At 40.4% G+C, this 22,739-nt stretch overlaps 1 protein-coding gene across 1 annotated transcript in view; it reads right to left on the bottom strand.

Moving 5' to 3' along the window:
- The window catches only part of C14H1orf105 (chromosome 14 C1orf105 homolog), a 71,386-nt gene that overhangs the window by 28,354 nt on the left and 20,293 nt on the right, over window positions 1-22,739 (bottom strand). The window contains exons 8-9 of the mRNA XM_043922894.1: window positions 22,249-22,447; window positions 21,828-21,967 (exon numbers count right to left, since the gene is read on the bottom strand). Coding sequence (XP_043778829.1) covers window positions 22,302-22,447 — 146 coding nt within the window. The 3' untranslated portion in view covers window positions 21,828-21,967; window positions 22,249-22,301. The remainder of the gene's footprint in view (window positions 1-21,827; window positions 21,968-22,248; window positions 22,448-22,739) is intronic.

Here is a 22,739-nt window from a genome sequence, read left to right as displayed (position 1 = left end):
ATTAATCTAAGAATCAAACGTCTATTAAATGGCAGAAAAATCAAGCCCCTGATTCTTTAGAAACCTTTTTCTTCCTCTTTCTCTTCTCCTAATGTTTACTCTGGATCCTTGGGGCTTTTTTCATGCCAAAAACCCCAAAGATAGTAGGGTAATTCCCTTGGATAACTTGGGTATTTGCTTTTGCTAATGCTTTCCAGATTGCTGGGTATAGGTTCATAGGATTCTATAAATTCTATTTACCATTTATTTTTAAATCTTGTTCAAACATATAATTTTCTCATTAGCTTGCCCCTCTGCTCTGGTTTTTATCCCATAGCTCTGTGTACAGAATTTAAAATGCCAAAGGGAAAAAGAGACTGACTTGCATTATATGACCCTTTGTTGTTGTCCAGTCTCTAAGTCGTGTTTGATTCTTCGCGACCCCATGGACTGCAGCACACCAGGCTTCCCTGTCCTTCACTATTTCCCTGATAGCTCAGCTGGTAAAGAATCTGCCTGCAGTGCAGCAGACCCTGGTTCGATTCCTGGGTTGGGAAGATCCCCTAGAGAAGGTGTAGACTATGCACACTAGTATTACTGCCTGGAGAATCCCCATGGGCAGAGGAGCCTGGTGGGCTACAGCCCATGGGGTCGCAAAGAATCGGACATGACTGACAGAGTTTGCTCAAACTTATGACCTCAAACGTATATGGCCCTGGTACTTCCTAGTTCTGCCACTTATCTGCTGAATGACCTTGAGCTATCACGTTTCTAATCAATACACAACAGAATGTCTTTCCACCCATAGGAATATTTAAAGGATTAACTGTGGCCCTCTAGGATTCTTAGAAAAGGGACAAGCAATCTGTTACTATTTATCCAGTGCTGGCTAGTCTACAAGACAGGCTCTGCATTGTCTAGATGATGGAAAGCCTGGATTCCTTACCTCTAAGAACTATAATCAGCTTAGAAGGATTTGACACCCTAACTGCTTGGATTTTCCATTGAGGATCAAGACTTGGTGTTGTGGTTGCTCACAGGAAATAAAGCAGGAGCAGGTAACCCTCAAAGACCTGAGTTATCAGAGAATGTCACTCCTGGTATTCTCTTCAGAGGAACTTGAGAACAGAAGTTAATAAAGGAGCAAATCCCAGGCCTGCACAGATGAGGGTGTACAAGTGAGTTGAGAGGTGAAGGAATTACAGATTTTCACTAATTATTTCTCTTTCTTGAGGGCTTCTGTTCTTTACCTTTGCTTGTTTTTCTAGAATATTTCATTTGTAACCCTCTTCTGTTCTTAAGATAGTAAGCATTTTTTGGAACACCTGTTCTGTGATACATGCTGAGAATACATTGGACAACAAGATGCCATTTCTTTTCACAAAGGAGCATGTGAGAGAGAAAGAGAAGATGTGAGCAGAGTATGTTAGGGGATGCGATCAGTAGGACAAAGGACTAGAAAAGTTTGTGTATTGGGGGGGGGGTCCCCAAATCAAGCTAATTGTGTTGGGGGAGCTTCCTGGATGAGGAGACATCTTAGCTAGTTTAAGAACACATAGACATTAGCCAGGAAAGTGGTAGGAAAGGGATGTTTCAAGCAGAAGAAAAAGAACATGTATAAAGAACACAAGGCACTGCAAGGGTTCGAAGTAAAGCTGGAGCTGAGGATTTGATCAGTGAAGAGAGGCCAGGAATGAGTAAGTGGGGGGCAGCCCTGGAATAAACCTCAGGCCATGCTAAAGAACCTTCAGTTTATCCAGGGGGTAAAGAACAAACTACTGGAATATTATTTTAAGTAGTATTTTAAGCAGGAAAATAGCCTTATTAAAATTGTGGCTTATACAGTCATCAAGACAGTATGGTACTGGCACAAAGACAGAAATATAGATCAATGGAACAGAATAGAAAGCCCAGATATAAATCCACGAACCTATGGACACCTTATCTTTGACAAAGGAGGCAAGGATATACAATGGAAAAAAGACAACCTCTTTAACAAGTGGTGCTGGGAAAACTGGTCAACCACTTGTAAAAGAATGAAACTAGAACACTTTCTAACACCATACACAAAAATAAACTCAAAATGGATTAAAGATCTAAATGTAAGACCAGAAACTATAAAACTCCTAAAGGAGAACATAGGCAAAACACTCTCCGACATAAATCACGGCAAGATCCTCTATGACCCACCTCCCAGAATATTGGAAATAAAAGCAAAAATAAACAAATGGGACCTAATGAAACTTAAAAGCTTTTGCACTACAAAGGAAACTATAAGTAAGGTGAAAAGACAGACCTCAGATTGGGAGAAAATAATAGCAAATGAAGCAACAGACAAAGGATTAATCTCAAAAATATACAAGCAACTCCTGAAGCTCAATTCCAGAAAAATAAATGGCCCAATCAAAAAATGGGACAAAGAACTAAACAGACATTTCTCCAAAGAAGACATACAGATGGCTAACAAACACATGAAAAGATGCTCAACATCACTCATTATCAGAGAAATGCAAATCAAAACCACAATGAGGTCAGGATGGCTGCTATCCAAAAGGCTACAAGCAAAAAATGCTGGAGAGGATGTGGAGAAAAGGGAACCCTCCTACACTGTTGGTGGGAATGCAAACTAGTACAGCCACTATGGAAAACAGTGTGGAGATTCCTTAAAAAACTGGAAATAGAACTGCCATATGACTCAGCAATCCCACTTCTGGGCATACACACTGAGGAAACCAGATCTGAAAGAGACACGTGCACCCCAATGTTCATCGCAGCACTGTTTATAATAGCCAAGACATGGAAACAACCTAGATGCCCATCAGCAGAAGAATGGATAAGGAAGCTGTGGTACGTATACACCATGGAATATTACTCAGCCATTAAAAAGAATTCATTTTAATCAGTTCTAATGAGATGGATGAAACTGGAGCTCATTATAGAGAGTGAAGTAAGCCAGAAAGATAAAGAACATTACAGCATACTAACACATATATATGGAATTTAGAAAGATGGTAATGATAACCCTATATGCAAAACAGAAAAAGAGACACAGATGTACAGAACAGACTTTTGGACTCTGGGGGAGAAGGCAAGGGTGGGATGTTTCGAGAGAACAGCATGTATATTATCTATAGTGAAACAGATCACCAGCCCAGGTGGGATGCATGAGACAAGTGCTCGGGCCTGGTGCACTGGGAAGACCCAGAGGAATCGGGTGGAGAGGGAGGTGGGAGGGGGGATCGTGATGGGGAATACATGTAACTCCATGGCTGATTCATATCAATGTATGACAAAACCCACTGCAATGTTGTGAAGTAATTAACCTCCAACTAATAAAAATAAATGAAAAAAATAAATAAATAAAAATAAAATTGTGGCTTAGAAAGCAATTTTTTTTTTTTTTTTTTTGGCTATGTCATGCAGCACTTTGGATCTTACATCCCTGACTAGGGATGGAACCTATGCCCCCTGTATTGGAAGGAAGCACAGAGTCTTAACCATTAGACTGCCAGGGAAGTCCCAGAAAACTTTTAAAAGCATTCTAATAGTAAGATTTACTGATATTTATTGAGCACTTGTTATGTGCCAGGCATATTTTGAGCACCTTTCTATAATGTATTTCAGTCTCACAACACTCTTGCCCAAAGTCATATGGCAGCAGGAAGGTGCAGTGTCAGGACACAAACCCTAGACAGGCTGCCAGCCGCACCCTTGCTCTTGGCCACTAAGATACAAACATGTCTGAGGTTGTCCTTCTTCATTTACAAATGTCAATTCTCATTGCTTATCTTTTCCCTGTTGTTCTTCAGTTTTAAGCTAATTTACTTCAGTAATTCTCATGTACAAAGAAGAGATGGAAACTCCAGATGTCAATTATGTAAGGTCTAAGGGGTTTACAAATTGAAAGCAAAGAGAATTCCCCGCTGACTGGACTCTGTTTCTCCCTTTCTGTGGTGGTTTCATAGTCCCTCCGTGAAGATAACTCTGCAAGTCCTGTCACTGTAATTTCGATCCTGAGTTTTGCTGGGAATCCACAGGAATTCCCATCCTCAGCTCCACTTCTGTGTATCAGAATGAGTTGCTCCTCCTTTAGAGGGCTATGAGAGACAAAACTAATTTCCTCTATTTCATTGGGAACCAGTTTTGGGGAATCAAATTCCTAGTTAACGTGGAGCATAATTAAGAAAAATCAATCAGAGTTAAATGAAGGATAATTTAAAATTTTTAAAAGGATGTTTTTCATTTGTAGAGAGCAAGTTTGGTGCTCTCAGAAAGCCCCAGACTGTGCATAGCTCCTGAGATATGTTTGCAAACATCAAACATCACTTTTAAGTAGTCAATCAATCAAAACTTACTGAGCACCTGCTCTGTGTCAGGCACCACGCTGCCGAGATATCCGGAAATGTTTAAGTCATGGTTTCTTGCTTCAAGCCGAAAGGAAGAACTCAGAGTCGGTCACTGAAATTCTTACAGTACGGATGTTAATCATTCTAATCTGCCTGAACACTTCCATCTCCTTCATGACTATTTTTTTTTTAACTTTTTATTCAGTATTGGGGTGTAGCCAATTAACAATGTTGTGATAGTTTCAGGTTCCCCTGGGGCTCTTGCCACATGCGTCTCTTCACTTGCAGGAAATCTTAAGACACTTCTTCCTCTGAAAGGATCCAGTTCTGGACGGTCACTCTAGTTCAGGGAAAGGAGAGATGGTTCCTGACAGGGCTGACTGGCTGAGCTAGCTGCCACCAGTGCATCACTTCCTCCTACTTTCCCATTTGACTAACAAATGACTGGGGTTCTCTACCCTGTGCTGTTCTTTTTTTTTTTTTAATTGAAGGATAATTGTTTTACAATCTTGTGTTGGTTTCTGGCATACATCAAAACATGAATCAGTCATAGATATACATATGTCCCCTTGCTTTTGAACCTCCCTCCCAACCCCTACCCCATCCCACCCCTCTGGGTTCTTACCAGCCTATTTGGGAATTACTGGGCTGCAGACATTGTCTAAAGGGAAAAGTGAAGAATTTTTATTTCAAGTCACTTGGGAAAGAATATGATTACTCTAAGCATTGAAGTTCCCTGGTGGCTTAGACAGTAAAGAATCTGCCTGCAACGTGGGAGACACAGGTTTGATCCCTGGGTAGGGAAGATCTGGAGAAGGAAATGGCAACCCACTCCAGTATGCTTGCCTGGAGAATCCCACGGACAGAGGAGCCTGGTGGGCTACAGTCTGTGGGGTGGCAGAGTTGGACACAACTGAGCGACTTACACATAAACACACAGGCATTGAAAGCAAAAATATCTCTAAAAGAAAGTCAGCTCTTTGGACAATCTCTGAAAAGCCCAACTATGTAACCAGAAGCCAACTCCATCCCTTCCCCAAACATAGAGAGTCCTCCTCAGAAAGGTGTGAATTCTAAGGGCCTAAATGCAATGCTTGAAGCTCAGTTGTCATGGAAACAAAACTAGGACATAAATAGCTCATTCAGTCTCATACCCTCTTTCTTACCAGGCGCTGCTGGGGGTGGGGGCGGGGCAGTGCGGAGCAGACACAACCAGAGTAGAAAGGACAGCAGTCTGTGATCAGAGAGTCACATATCAGAAGGCTTTGCCCTCTCAGTATTTTCCAGGAAACCCTAGCTTTCTCCTTCCTCGATGGAAGACGACATGGAGAGCTACGAGGAAGTGAGGTTTGGAGTTAATTTTATATTAACTCCATTAACAACATTCTTCTTTTCCTGTTTCCTCCCGTTCTCTACATCTACTGTACTTGATCAGGCTCATCCCCAAGAGGGTCATAGTGACCTCTCTCCTCAGATTCTGAAGAGCTGACAAACCAGTTCCTCAACAATCACCTCTGCCTCCACCGTCATCACTAGCTCCAAGGGACAGTCAACCTTCTGAACTGGGGAAACGACTTATGAAAAAAGTGGAGGCGTTCTTCTCACAGATGCCAAACTCAGCTGCTCCCATACACAGCACCTCATTCAGACTTCCCAGGGATATTACTGCCAGCATTTTTGTGTAGTTCGGTAGCTGATGACACATTGGTTTTACAAGTATAAGGGCTGAATCATCTTTGACCAGCTTCCAACACAGTGCCAGACCATAATGAGTGTATATAGTATTGCCTGCTCAGCCCCACCCCCTTCCTTTGAAAACTGTCTCTCCCCACCACTTCATCTTTTTGGACTTATTTCATCCCATTGCAATGGTCATAATTGATTGCTTGATTTGATAGGGTGCCTTTCCAAGTTGGGCTAGGTGCCTTCTTTTCAGTTTTTTAGCTTGGAACTACGGTGGCCAAAGGCTATACGGCATAAATCTTAGAAGATACTTATCAGTCTCCAGGCTTTCCACCCCGTGGAAATAGGCAGTCTGCAGCAGGGGAAGGGAAAAGGTAGAGAGAGAATCCCCACCATGTGAGGTCCCTGGCTCCAGCAATTCCTGGGGTCTGCTGTGTCCCTGCCTTTTTTGTGGCTTAGTTGCTCTGGAAGAAAAGCCAGGATCCTTCAAGCACATTTTCATTCTTTTTTTTAATTGTATGAACTGAGTTTCTGTCACTTGCAGCCAAAGGATTCTGGCTCTTCTCTGGCACATGGAAGATACTTCGTAAATGTCAGCTGAACGACAAATGAGTAGTTTCTCAGTGTCCAAATTAAGAATTATCATGAGGATGGAAGATGTTTGGAAAGGCCACTTGGTTTTCCCTCATTCTGGGGGCAAAGTCACAGGCATCCAGTCAAGGATAAAGTGCTCTTTTTTTAAAGCCCTCCTGGAAGAAGATTTTATAACTTCCCTAGGTTACTTAACAAAGGAGCTGAGAGGAACATGGACAACCATGACAACTTGAATTTCTCCTTCTTAAAAGTCTCCTGCCTTCATGATTTTCCACTTTTTATTCTAAAAATGTTATTTTAAATCTTCAAATCTTTCATCTTTTTCAATTTTCATATCATATAAAATCTATTTGCATTTTCCAATATTTTTTTGATTATTAAGATTGTATGTTGCTCCCTGATTACTTTTCTTGACAATTACAGCTGCTCATCATTAAGGAGTATACGATATATGTTCTTTTATCCAGCAAAGATTTACTGAGAGCCTTGTACATGGCGGGCACTAAGTTAAGATCAGTGATACAGAAACATTACAGCTAGTTCCTGAGAGAAAATGAACCACTTAAAACCTGCTCTAAACCTGACATGGAATTTGATCTGTCTGAAATGAAAATAATTACAGCTCCTGTCATTTTCTTCATTGATTCATTCACTGTTCAGTCATTTAACAAATATTTTTAAGTTTCTATTTTAGAGGTATTGTTCTGGCTCTGGGTTTATGGAGTTGGTTGAACCAGGTCTCTGCTTTCTGGTGGGAGAAGACAGAAAAAAAGCAAGTTTCATCAATTAATCATTTTAGACAGTATTGGATAGTGATAATTGCTGTGATTTTAAAAACCAGAATAAAGGATTCAATGTCCTGGATTGTAGGCAGGCTATTAGAGATGAGATAATCAAGAGGGTTTTCCCTGTAAAGGTGACATTTAAATAGAGTTTATGCAAAAGGTTGAGCCATGCAAAAATCTGATTTGTTAGCAGCCCTGCCAGATGGCCTGAGGAAATAGATAGTCTCTGGAATTCCTTCTGGTAAAAAAAAAAAAAAAAAAAAAAATCTAAAAAGCCCAGAATTTTACCCTTCTGACCTAGTTCCTGTTTCACAATAGTTTTTATGGTTCCTTTCCTGATAGCTCAGTTGGTAAAGAATCCACCTGCAATGCAGGAGACCTGGGTTCGATCCCTGGGTTGGGAAGATCCCCTGGAGAAGGGAATGGCTACCCACTCCAGTATTCTGGCCTGGAGAATTCCATGGACTATATAGTCCATGGGGTCACAAAGAGTTGGACACAGCTAAGCAACTTCCACTTTCACTTTCAAAACCTTTACCAGCATCTGTAATTTCCAGATAAGGACCCCAGAATTAGTCTCTAGTGAGGGTCTGTCAACATTACATCTCATGGCTTCAGCAGCTTATATTTGTACCTTTAGATGCCAGCATAATAATAAAACCTACTGTGTAGCTTTCCCTCATTTCAGGAAGAGCTTAAGTTGCCAGACACAGACAAGTTCTGATCTTTCAGAGAAAAAGAAGTGGCTTTGGGGAGCACTAAATGAGCACCCAGTGCCATGGTTAAGAAACTTTGGTTTCTCCATCTATAATTCTGGAGTGGCTGCAATAGATAAAATATTACCTTCATAATTTAAACTCATAGGAAAGAAACTATAGTCCAAATCCTCACACAAAGAAGTCTCCCAGATGTCCAGTGTTCTTTGGTTGTATTAGAACGTACTGATTTTATTACTAGAGTTGGTGGGGCTATCACATGAGCATTGAGAACCTTGATTATGAGGATTTACCTTTGCTTCTGAAGCCATGTAATTCATACACCTGATCTCAGGACTTAATGAAGCTCAGGTTCTTGATGTCTCATTGCAGAAAGAATTCAGTGAGAGACAAAGAGACAGGTAAGAAGTGGATTTATTTAGAGAGAAACACACTCCACAGACAGAATGTGGGCCAGCTCAAAAGGCAAGAGCAGCACCAGGGTAAGGGATTGTCAGTTTTTATTAGGGTGGGTAATTTCATAGGCTAATGAGTGGGAGGAGTATTCCAGCTATGGGCTTCATAAACATACATGCAATGAATGAATAGGTGATGGGTCACTCTTGGCACTGCCAGGGGTATTCTCAGGGCTCAGGCCTGAGTTTGCAGCACTGAGGAGGACCAGTTACCAGACCCAAAGCAGACAGTCTAAGGTTCAGAGGCACTAGAGGTGGGGGCCAAACTGTGAAGCCAAGTGGGTTAGGAAGGAGGGGAGCCGATGTGTGAGGGGGGTCTGAAGACAGGCAGAGAGCAGGATGCTGGAGGAGGGCCCTGGCTGGGGGAGCAGGCTCCATTCATTTCTCTTTATAGTCCTGGGCTTCTGGTGTCAGCATGCTGAGGACACGGAGCAGAGCCCGCCTGGACTGCGCCCAGAGGGTTCAAGTAACACTAAGAGGTACATTTTAAAAAATACTAGCACAACAAAGGAAACTATAAGCAAGGTGAAAAGACAGCCTTCAGATTGGGAGAAAATAATAGCAAATGAAGAAACAGACATAGGATTAATCTCAAAAATATACAAGCAACTCCTGCAGCTCAATTCCAGAAAAATAAATGAACCAATCAAAAAATGGGACAAAGATCTAAACAGACATTTCTCCAAAGAAGACACACAGATGGCTAACAAACACATGAAAAGATGCTCAACAGCACTCATTATCAGAGAAATGCAAATCAAAACCTCAATGAGGTACCATTACATGCCAGTCAGGATGGCTGCTATCCAAAAGTCTACAAGCAATAAATGCTGGAGAGGGTGTGGAGAAAAGGGAACCCTCATACACTGTTGGTGGGAATGCAAACTAGTACAGCCACTATGGAGAACAGTGTGGAGATTCCTTAAAAAACTGGAAATAGAACTGCCATATGACCCAGCAATCCCACTCCTGGGCACACACACCGAGGAAACCAGATCTGAAAGAGACACGTGTACCCCAATGTTCATCACAGCACTGTTTATAATAGCCAGGACATGGAAGCAACCTAGATGCCCATCAGCAGATGAATGGATAAGGAAGCTATGGTACATATACACCATGAAATATTACTCAGCCATTAAAAAGAATTCATTTGAATCAGTTCTAATGAGATGGATGAAACTGGAGCCCATTATACAGAGTGAAGTAAGCCAGAAAGATAAACACCAATACAGTATACTAACGCATATATATGGAATTTAAAAAGATGGTAATAATAACCCTATATCCAAAACAGAAAAAGAGACACAGATGTACACAACAGACTTTTGGACTCTGTGGGAGAAGGCGAGGGTGGGATGTTCTGAGAGAATAGCATTGAAACAAGTATACTATCAAGGGTGAAACAGATCACCTGCCCAGGTTGTATGCATGAGACAAGTGCTCAGGGCTGGTGCACTGGGAAGACCCAGAGGGATGGGATGGAGAGGGAGGAGGGAGGGGGGATCGGGATGGGGAACACATGTAAATCCATGGCTGATTCATGTCAATGTACGGCAAAAACCACTACAATATTGTAAAGTAATTAGCATCCAACTAATAAAAACAAATGGAAAAAAAATAAAAAATAAGATAAAAATGCTAGCAATGAGATTCTAACCATAACAATATTTTAAGACAAAATTTTTTGTCTTAAAAGCAAATCACTAGGGAGGGCTTCCCTAGTATCTCAGTGGCAAAGAATCTGCCTGCCTATGCAGGAGACATAGGTTTGATCCCTGATCCAGGAAGATCCCACCTGCTGTGGAGCAACTGAGACCATGCACCAGAACTATTGAGCCTGTGCCCTAGAGCCCGTGAGCCACAACTACTGAGCCTGTGAGCTGCAACTCCTGACGCCCGCGTGCCCTAGAGCCTGTGCTCCACACCAAGAGAAACCACTGCAGTGAGAAGCCTCTACACCACAACTAGAATAGCTTCCTCCTGCCACTAGAGAAAAAGCCCTCGCAGCAATGAAAATCCAGCACAGCCAAAAATAAATAATGTTTTTCTTTTTTTAAAAAAGCAACTCACAGAAACAAAGCAGTGGGATATTTAGGTGCTCATGGGCTTGGCTCCAAATATGCTTCAGACTCTCCCACATTAAAGAGACCTTCTCTTCACACTCTCCTCTCATCCTCATCACCAAACTCCTTTCTTTAACTCACTGCAATGCAGTTTAACAACTAATACATGAACTAAAGTTATCCTCAACATCTTAATTATGGACTCTAACTCACTGCAATCCAGTTTAACAACTAATACATGAACTAAGGTTATCCCCAACATCTTAATTATGGACTCTGGTGACTTCTTTTCATTTCTTTCCTGCTTGACTTCCCTATGACATTCAGAACTATCAATAATCTTCTATTCCCTAAAACTAGGAAACTCCCTCTGCCCTCCCCCTCTCTTCCTAGTACCCTGTGCAGACTTTTATCAAAGCACTCCTAACATTTCATTGTGATTATCTGTCAACCTACCTCTATTGCCCAATTAGATCACAAACTTCTCAGGAGCAGCAAACAATGGTATTCACTCTTGGATCTATAGCACCCAACACAATACCTGTTGCTTAGTAAGTTTTCACAGAATGTTCATTGAATTAAAGTAAAGCAAATGACACAGGTCAATGGAACAGAGAGCCCAGGAAAAAAGGCCATGCATGCGCAGTCAATTGATTTACAACAAAGGAACCAAGAACATACAATGGCAACAGGACAGTCTCTTTGAGAAATGGTATTGAGAAAACAGGTAGCCACATGCAAAAAGAATGAAACTGGACCACAATCTTACACCATAACAAACATTAACTCAACATGGACTAAAGACTTGAACGTAAGGCCTTTAGGCCTGTATGGTTTTAACCACAAAATTCCCAGAAGAAAACACAGGCAATGAGCTCCTTGACACCAGTCTTGGTGATGACTTTTTAAATCTGACATCCACCAAAAGCAAAGGCAACAAAAGTAAAAATAACCAAGTGGGACTAAATCAAACTAAAAAGCTTCTGCCCAGCAAAGGAAATCATCAACAAAATGAACAGGCAACCTACTGAATATCCTAATATCCAAAATGCTTTTTAAAAATCTCATACAACTCAATAGAAAAAAAAAAATTGCGAACAATCCAATTTAAAAATTTTTAAATTAAATTTAAAAATCTTCACCTGAAAAGACAGGTTTCCATATAGATGGCTAACAGGTATATGAAAAGATGCTCAACATCATTAATCATCAGGGAAATGCAAATTGAAACCACAATAAGATATCACCTGACACCTGTGAGAATAGCTATTGTCAGAAAAACAAGAGGGCTTCCCTGGTGGCTAAGGGGTAAAGAATCCACCTTCCAATAAAAGGAGATAAGGGTTCAATCCCTGATCCGGGAGGATCCCACATGCCGCAAAGCAACTACGCCCATGCACCACAACTACTGAGCTGGGAGTCACAACTACTGAGCCCAGGAGTCACAACTACTGAACCCGGGAGTCACTACTACTGAGCCCAGAGTCACAACTACTGAGCCCGGAAGTCACGACTACTGAGCCCGGGAGTCACAACTACTGAACCCACGTGCCCTAGAGCCTGTGCTCCAAAACAAGAGAAGCTGCTGCAATGAGCAGCCTGAGTATTGCAACTAGAGAGTAGTCCCCACTTGCTGCGACTAGAGAAAAGACTGCACAGCAGTGAAGATCCAGCACAATAAACAAACAAAAATTTAAAAATAAACAAGAAGTAACAAATGCCTGCAAAGATGTGGACAAAAGGGTACTCCTGTACACTGTTAGTAGAAATGGAGTTTCCTTAAAAAACTGAAAATAGACCTACTCTATGATCCAGCAATTTCACTTCTGGGTCTTTATCTGAAGAAAATAAAAACACTAACCTGCAAAGATATCTGCACAGCCATGTTCACTGCAGCATTATTTACAATAGCCAAGATACGGAAACAACCTAAATGTCCACCAATAGATGAATGGATAAAGAAATCACACACAAACACACACAATGGAACATTATTCAACCATAAAAAGAACAAAACCAACAACATAAATGGACCACAAGGGAATTATGCTAAGTGTAACAAATCAGAAACACAAACACCATATGATATCTTTTCTTTTAAATGTGAAATCTGAAAAAAAAATCCAAAACAAAACTGAAGTTCATAGATACAGAGAACAGATTGATGGTTATAAGAGACAAGAGGTGATGGGGAGTAGAAAAAATGGATGATTATTTTTTTAGCTTAAATAAATTGGATTCAAAAACTTTTAAATAACCATATCTATGAACTGGTTACAAACTCATTCACTTGTGTTATCTTCATAAACAGTAACAGCTGCTAGAACCAACAAGATCAGTGAAATGTTTTAAATCAATGGAAAAATTTCTCCTGTCCTTTGTGCATCTCTGTAAGTCCAGAACCCCTCACTTCTTTTCTTCTTCCATTTCCTCATCCCTTTCTTTTTCCTTTTTATTTAAATCTAAGGGAAAAAATTCCCATTTTATCTTATGTAAAATTCTTTAAGCAGTAAAGTCTTAGTAATATAAAATGCTCAAAATGGTACACATTTACTTTTATGAATTTTATTTCTATTTTATGATAATTTACATATTTTCTTTTTATTTTGTATTGGAGTATAGCTAATTAACAATGCTGTGATAGTTCCAGGTTCAACCATACAAATACATGTATTCACTCTCCTCCAAACTCCTCTTCCCTCCAGGCTGCCGCATAGTACTGAGCAGAGTTCCCTGAGCTATACAGTAGGTCCTTGTTGGTTATCCATTTTAAATACAGCAGTGTGGACATGTCTATCTCAAACTCCCTAACTACCATTACCCTGCAACTGGTAACGGTGAGTGAGTTCGTTCTCTAGGTCTATGAGTCTCTTTCTGCTTTATAAGTAAGGTCATTTGTATCATTTCTTTTTAGATTCTGCATATAAGGAATGTCATATGATACTTCTACTCTGACTTACTTCACTCAGTATGACAATCTCTAGGTTCATCCCCATTGCTGTAAATGACATTTAATTTACATACTATTACATTTAAATAATCTAGGAATAGTCCAGGTGAATCTTCATTTCAGAATGGAACCCAAAGACTGAAGAGTGACCCCAGCTCTTCTCTGTCACCAAAGATCATCTGGTCCCCCCTAAACTCATGGGACAGCCCATATCTAGCTACCAGATTCTCAAACCTCGGGAATAAGATTTTAAAACCCAATATTCCACAGAGTGAAGAAAATTATCTTTCTTTCCTGAGTAAGAAAAAATATTTTTACATTTTTTATAACTGAAAGGTCCCTGCTGAAATAGAAGTTTATTTTCTTTTGTTTGGTTCTCAGCCAAGTCAGAGAATACAAGGTAGAACTTCACAAAGGGCTTCAAAAAACAGCACTGTCGATTCCCACTGGATCCTAGACCTAAAGGTTTAATTATAATAACAAGACTTTAAAGATCAGGCTTGCCAGAGATAAATCTACCTACCTACAGACACCTTATCTTTGACAAAGGAGGCAAGGATATACAATGGAAAAAAGACAACCTCTCTAACAAGTGGTGCTGGGAAAACTGGTCAACCACTTGTAAAAGAATGAAACTAGAACACTTTCTAACACCATACACAAAAATAAACTCAAAATGGATTAAAGATCTAAATGTAAGACCAGAAACTATAAAACTCCTAAAGGAGAACATAGGCAAAACACTCTCCGACATAAATCACGGCAAGATCCTCTATGACCCACCTCCCAGAATATTGGAAATAAAAGCAAAAATAAACAAATGGGACCTAATGAAACTTAAAAGCTTCTGCACAACAAAGGAAACTATAAGTAAGGTGAAAAGACAGCCCTCAGATTGGGAGAAAATAATAGCAAATGAAGAAACAGACAAAGGATTAATCTCAAAAATATGCAAGCAACTCCTGCAGCTCAATTCCAGAAAAATAAATGAACCAATCAAAAAATGGGACAAAGATCTAAACAGACATTTCTCCAAAGAAGACACACAGATGGCTAACAAACACATGAAAAGATGCTCAACATCACTCATTATCAGAGAAATGCAAATCAAAACCTCAATGAGAAAAAAAAAAAAAAACCTCAATGAGGTACCATTACACGCCAGTCAGGATGGCTGCTATCCAAAAGTCTATAAGCAATAAATGCTGGAGAGGGTGTGGAGAAAAGGGAACCCTCATACACTGTTGGTGGGAATGCAAACTAGTACAGCCACTATGGAGAACAGTGTGGAGATTCCTTAAAAAACTGGAAATAGAACTGCCATGTGACCCAGAAATCCCACTCCTGGGCATACACACCGAGGAAACCAGATCTGAAAGAGACACGTGTACCCCAATGTTCACCACAGCACTGTTTATAATAGCCAGGACATGGAAGCAACCTAGATGCCCATCAGCAGAAGAATGGTTAAGGAAGCTATGGTACATATACACCATGAAATATTACTCAGCCATTAAAAAGAATTCATTTGAATCAGTTCTAATGAGATGGATGAAACTGGAGCCCATTATACAGAGTGAAGTAAGCCAGAAAGATAAACACCAATACGGTATACTAACGCATATATATGGAATTTAAAAAGATGGTAATAATAACCCTATATGCAAAACAGAAAAAGAGACACAGATGTACACAACAGACTTTTGGACTCTGTGGGAGAAGGCGAGGGTGGGATGTTCTGAGAGAATAGCATTGAAACAAGTATACTATCAAGGGTGAAACAGATCACCTGCCCAGGTTGTATGCATGAGACAAGTGCTCAGGGCTGGTGCACTGGGAAGACCCAGAGGGATGGGATGGAGAGGGAGGCGGGAGGGGGGATCGGGATGGGGAACACATGTAAATCCATGGCTGATTCATGTCAATGTATGGCAAAAACCACTACAATATTGTAAAGTAATTAGCCTCCAACTAATAAAAATAAATGGAAAAACTAAATAAATAAGTTACAAAAAATGTAAAAAAAAATAAATAGAGATCAGGCTTGAATATTAATAAGATCATTTTGTCACACCTGTTTCTTTAGTTCTACCTTGTAATGGATATGAGAAGAAATTACTGCTACACCAAAAAGTAGATAAAATTAAAAATAATAATAAATAAATAATTAAAGCAAAGCAAACAAATGGAAGAAAGTCCTGGGCTGACTTACTGCCCGTGGGGGCAACAAAGCCCTCCCCAGAACTGGACTCTATGTTTCTCTTCTACATTCCAACAGTTTCTCAATATGAAACTGATGCCCTCTTTCTTATTTAACATAAAAACTTCACAACTCTCTTGAAAGTCACTAATATGCAAAAGAGAATAGTTTTGAGCTAGAGTCTAGTTTCTGTACATCCTCACCAGCTAAAATGACTTTGTTCAGATTGGCTTTCATTATATCTATTTTAACACAACAAGAATATTTTAAATATGTATGTATGCAAAATATTAAAATATTGCATGCACTTTCTTACTCCTCCCCTATAGATCATGATATGCTCTTATGGGAATCCTTTGGGCTTCCTCTAGTTTTGCTCTGGCCAGACTCCCTTCCACAGGCAGCCCTTTGAACCTGGTTCTGTGACGGGGCTTTCCCACAGATAACCAGACTTCCACGATGATGAACTCCTGCCCTTGATATTTACAAGTGAGCCCTTCCTCCTTCATACATCCTCCTCCACTTCCCTGGTCACTGCTGCTCTCCTCCACTTTGGGCTCTGACTGCAGACCAGAACACCCAGGCTGACTGCTGGAAGATTTGTCCACTGACCTTGCCACACTCTTGGGTCTAGTCTGCCTTCCTACCTTCTACCATTAACCGTCCAAGCCTTGTCTATCCTGGTAGGCAAGTTTCACGCCAGAGCTCGGCTCCTTATGGCCCCACCCTGGATTCCCATTCCAAAGACATGACCCATGCTAATAACCCTGAACATCTAACAGGTTGAGAGAACATAGGCCTGTGTCTGGAGCAAGCATGTGGCATTCCTCAGCCAGGAAAACCCAAGATGAGGCTTGGCATGGCTTGGTTTGCAGCCAGTTTCATCCCTCAGAAGGCAGAGGATTCCACAGAGGAATTGCTACTTTAGACTTAACTCTAACAAGGCTGAGGTGATTGACTGCTAGAAAATCTTAGGTATATTGTGTTAAACGAGAAGTGGGCACCATATGCAGCAACATGGATGGACCTAGATTATCTTATTAAATGAAGTAAGTCAGGCAAAGGCAAATATATCACTCATATGTGGAATCTAAAACAATAGTAGAAATTAACTTATTTTCAAAACAGAAACAGATTCATAGACATAGAAAACAAACCTATGGTTACCAGAGGGAAGGTAGGGGAGGGGATAAATTAGGAATATGGGATTAAGATACACATTACTATGCACAAAAAAGGTGAACAACAAGGTCCTATGATAAAAGCATAGTAATAACCTATAATGGAAAATAATTGGAAAAGTGTATATATAACTGAATCACTTTGCTGGACACCTGAAACTAACCAAATAGTATAAATCAACTATACATCAATATAAATAAACAAGTAAATAATAAGACTAAGGAGAACATGGTCATTTCATCAAATATTTCAAGGTTTTATGCAAGAGACTAGTCCCATGCAGGCAGTGCCATAAAAGAAACCAGCAGATGCACTTGTTACGACAGAATGAGCAGTTTTGCAGAGGTGCCCAGGCAAGGACTGTGTTTCTTAAGCGGACAGCACTGTGTGGAACATTACCACTCCTGTTTAATGGAAGGAGAACACTGGTGAACTTGAAAGTAAAATAAGGGACAAGTGCTTTGAAAACCTTAAAATGTTACTCCATAAGCATGAGACCTTGGTTACTATTTGCCAGAACTAGCATTTCAGTAGCAAAACTTGCAAAGGTCAGAGATAAAATTTATCTTTGACCTGGATGCTTGCCTGAACTTTGTGGTATTCAAGGACTCTACTGTCTTGTTTGTCAGGAAGACAATTAATTATGTTGATAGGTTTATTAGGTTTCCATTCTAAAGCTAGAAAGCCCCCTGGCAACTTTTGCAGAGTTTTTTGCTGTTGTTGTTCATTTCCTCTTATTTTGTTTTTGAGTCAATGAAACCATTCCTGTGGTTTAAAATTCAAAGAGTAAAGAAAAATGAAAACTCTCCTTTTGCTAATGTCTTTTCTCTACCCATTCAGTTCCACTCCTGAGAGCCAACTCATGGGAACCAGTATCTCTCTTGCTGCTTGGACACATCTTGTTCTTCACATAATTTTCTCTATGTGAGAATCTGGGTTGTAAGGGTTTCCTGACTCTAGCCATGTGACATCCCATAGGATGGTCACTGAGACACAGGACTGAGCAGAGGCCAATCCCAAGAAGTTTAGGAACAAGTCTTCCTCAAAACTGAAAACATTTGTCAATGCCTAATTTTACTATTCTGCACTCCACTGGCCAGGCAGTTAAATGCCTTGCCAAAGAGTCGGCAAAGAATGCGAGATAACATCCTGTGTGGGTGGATATGGCTATCTCTCCTCTGACCAACTTTCCTGACACAGTCACACAATTGCATCTTTGTTCCTACCCAGAGAGCTGGACGGTTGGTGCTAGGAGAGAATTATTGCTGCAATCACCAGGGTTCAGTTAGAGTAGAGAGTAACTCACACTTGTTTCCATATTGGCCTGTACACATGCTCTTCGTTTGTGTATGCATTTGTTATTTATCCAATTGAAATGATAAGTTACTCAAAGGCAGGGTCTTAGTACTCAAACCTTTTGTATCCTCAGAGCCCCAAATACTAGGATCTCAACTCCTACTTTTTTTTCATTTTGCTTAGCAATTGAGAAACGAACTTTTCTTCCTTCTTAGTATCTCTAAAATGTGAGTAGTTCCCATGGGGATATGGTGGGAACATGAGATATTGTTCTCATCCTCATGAAGTGACACATTTTCTAGAGAGACAAGAATTATACTTATGAAACAGCGGCAGTGCTTACTAAGGTGCTAAATTGAGGTGGGTTTGAGGGGGACATGGCTAAAACAGGATTGACCATCTGGGTTTTCTCTAGAGATTAAGTTTATCTATTTCTAGACATTCTAGTTTAACCTTGAGTCTTAAGACTGTAGTTCATAGACTGACTAACAGAAACAAGTCTGTGCTTCCTCCTCTTCTGGGAAATTTTCTGTATTCTTTCGGGTATGGTCGTCCTCATCCTCAGACTTTCCCAACCTAGGAACTACACCCATGCAGGATACTCCAACAGGGCTTCCTTAGAGGAGACAAAGCCATTCTGACAAACCCTGTTTCATATCTACTCTTTGGAGTTACATGATTCTTAGACATTTTTAGGAAGATGGGCAGCTTCAGTGTTAATATTGCAGGGCCCAGGAGCCAACAGGCCCCTGACTGGCCTCACATTAACTTTGACAGTCAGGGGCCAGGGAAAAGACGAGTGACCCTGAGGAGGGTAGAAGACAGTAAAGGCCTGTGGGATTTCCCAAGGTTAAACTAGGGACTGGAGACGACAATGGCTTTGGGTTACATACTTGATTTTTTTCACAGATTCTCCTAAATATAGCATTTCTCTCCAATCCTGGCAGTAAGGCAACAACTACGCTGATTGATTGGTTTTTAAGTTCCCTGTTGGGGTGAAAGAAGATAAAAGAGTAGGAGTAAGTCTGACTCATGTTTGTGGATTTTTATTATAACAAGAGTCATTTATTTTTAAAACAGAAAAATCAGGCTTTAGCCTTGAAACAAACAAATCTAGCCAAGATTATCCATGTTAAAAAATTAATCCGAACAGTACATGACTTTGAATCAGGAATAACATTATGACTAGATTTTTACTGTGAAGAAATTATCCTGGTCGATTTATGAGAGGTTTGTAGATGAAGCTTAGGAACATGCAGTAGATAAAACAATAACTGACAAGTCCAAATTATTACCTCCAAGGATTCAATTAGGTAAGGAAGAGATTGCACCAAGGAAGATGGTAGACTCAACCATTTAACCCCCATGGTACAAAGAGAAGCATGTTTAAGATAATTTCTTATAAACATTATCACCAGTAGAAAAAATCAGGCAATATCCATACAGATCTATTTGTGAGTTTAAATTGAAATCGCTGCATTGGGTAGGTTGTGTGGAGAAGTGGTCAAGGGTTAGACTTCCCGATCTAGGACAACCTGCCCTCAGGACCATTACAGGATATAGCTGCAGGAGTAAAATGTGAAGGAAGCTCACCAGCTGCCTAAATGTTCAGCAAAGCTGCTGATGGGACACCACGAGTAGGCTCAGGCCACCTTGGGTCAAGGCTTGGACCTCAGATTCTGGGAAATGATTTCATAGTAACCAAAACAAATAAGCTAACAAGCATTCATATAGAAAAATGAGAGTTCAAAGGGAACTGGAGTTCTTGTGCCAACTGGTCAACCTATCCTCTTCTCACCAGGACACTATTTGAGAAACCAAGTTAAGGTTGTTAAACAGATGATGTGAGGAAAGAGCGGTCAAAGATGTTCAAACAGAGGTAAAAGATGTTCAAAAAGTTAATATCTCCAAACTTTGCAAACCTGCTGTTGTTGTCTCTCTAATCTCTCCCAAGGGACCAGATTTCTCAGGTAGATGAGTGAAAGGGTCTTAGCATTCCTTTTCCTGGAAGACTGAAGTTGCAAGGGTACATACACCCTGCACCTTACTAGTTCTCAAAGCATGGTCTAGGGACCCTTGGAGTCTCTGAAATCCTTTTTTGGGATTTCTGTGAGGTCAAAATTATTTTCATAATGACACTGAGATGTTATTTGCCTTTCTTTTCTTGTCTCCCGGTGGTCCAGTGGAGTTTTCCAGGGGCTGCATGACATGTAACAATATTATTACTCTGACAGAAACTGGAAGGTGTACTTGTGTACTGTTGTGTTTTAAAATTTCTCCATCTTAACTTATAACACAATAACTGTCAATGAATATAACCCACTCAACATTTAGGAGTGCAAAATGTTCCTAAGATCAAAAATGTTAAGAACCACAATATAGACTATCATTGTCAGTCACCATGCTAGAATGCTAACAAATACCATCATGTTATTCTTTTCAGTGAGATTTGGGGAACACCCAAGTATTCTAGGTGAAGACTTCTTAAGGAGATTTAGGATGTATTCTATCTGTCTAAGTAGATAATATTCAGATTACCTCAAAAGCTCTAAATAACTGTGCTGCAGGCACGCACCCTCCTCTAACATATGGGTATGCATGCCCCAGATCCTTTTACTGGATATGTTAATTTGCAAAGAAAAAAGATAAGAAAACATTTTCATCCGTCCTTTGACAACTATCTGAAATGGGATCATAATTCATGCATACAGCCTTCATTTGAAAGGAAGTGCATTCTATTTTTGGAATTCTTGAACTCTAAATGAACTGAAACCAAGAATCCATAGCCTACCAGGAATATAGGGTAATCAAGCAAGCTTTTCCGGCTTGGGGGTTTGTGTGAGTGTCTCTGTGCATGCACGCATGTGCAAGAAATGAGGTCAGTTTGGTCACCAGGCCATCTGTTAAGAGACTTCTGAATTACATTCTTCAAACACAGCACAGAGGTTCATTCCCAAAGGTTGGCCCAGTGCCCATTTGGACAGGATCTTGGGACTCCATAAGGCCACTGCCTCCTAAGCAATGGAAGGGATCATTTTTTACATGAGCCTTCCTGAAGCTGGGCATGGAGAATATGTGCCCACAAATATAATATTACAAGCCTAGAATTTTCCTTTGTCTCACACACAGGGACTGTGACAGAGCTGGATATACATCCTCAAACCAAAGTAACCAAACTACAGAATAGAAGCATTTGATTTGAATTTGACTGAACACAGATGAGATGAACATCCGTTACATTCCAGACACTAATGGAGGTTACATGAGGAAGGCAAGACAAATACTTTTTCTGTCCTCAAGAGTAAAAGTGAAAAAAGTGAAAGTGTTAGTCATTCACCTATGTCCAACTCTTTGTGATCCCATGGACTGAGCCTACGAGGCTCCTCTGTCCATGGAATTTCTCCAGGCAAGAATACTGGAGTGGGTAGCCATTCCTTTCTCCAAGGGATCTTCCCGACCCAGGGATCGAACACTGGTCTCCCACATCGCAGGCACATTCTTTACCACCTGAGCCACCAGGGAAGCCCTGGGTAGCCATGAGCCTAACGTGACATGAACACACAATCTTCACCTACCATTTACCAGTTACTGCAATCCAGTAACCTCTGTCATCTATCAGAGTTAACTGACTGAGATAAGGACAGAAGGGTGACCACCATTTCTCTCTTTTATTCTTATCATGCTGACCTCCTGGAACCATCTCTGGCCCTCTGTCCTGAAAGAAGAAATGATTTTCACAGAAAATTCATGTCTTAGACACAGAAAACTGTTGTCTATTATAGAGACTCTTTAGCAAAATAAAATGAATGACACTCAAATGTTCCATTTTAATCATCACAGGTTTATAATCATGTCTATTAAACTATTTTATCTTTAGGAGAAATGAGAAGATAATGGTAAGAACTAGAATTTTAACAATGGTTAGGAAGGCAAAATTGAGTCACCTTTTTCATACTAAGAGGAAGTGATGTGAAGGCACTAGTGTCAGAAACTCACTTGGTGAGGTGGCTTTCTCTCTCAGCATCTGGAAGGTGATGAGTTCCCACCATTCACTGACTCACTGCTTTGCCCACTGGTTCTTTTCTGGGCAAGGAAGAGAGCTGTGTCTCTTTCAGGGTTTTGTAGGCATCTGACAGCAGTCCGTGGAAGACAGCTGTCCTGGGGCCCAGAATGGGCAGTCTGTAGTGAACGTTCTCTGGAGAACAGAGCAAGAAGGAAGGAGAAGGGCTCCTTAGATTCTATTTTTAAAATACACTCAAAATAACCAGTGTCACCAAGTATTTCTCAACCTTATAAAATAGATTCAAGATTCACATGAAAATCCTCTCTAACAAAACCATCTTACCCCACCACACTTAAGCTTTTACATATCTTGGTGAAAGAGGTCAGAAAAGAGTGTTTAGAAACGAAACTCAAATATTCAGAGAGACTGCCAACTAAATTATAAATGAAGAGAAAGTGCAACTGGAGTTGTAACATGAGTTAAA

This window comes from Cervus elaphus, chromosome 14, assembly GCF_910594005.1.
Source record: "Cervus elaphus chromosome 14, mCerEla1.1, whole genome shotgun sequence".
Taxonomy (NCBI): domain Eukaryota; kingdom Metazoa; phylum Chordata; class Mammalia; order Artiodactyla; family Cervidae; genus Cervus; species Cervus elaphus.
Note: the sequence above shows the minus strand (reverse complement) of the source record. Positions and strands in the feature narration are given on the sequence as shown.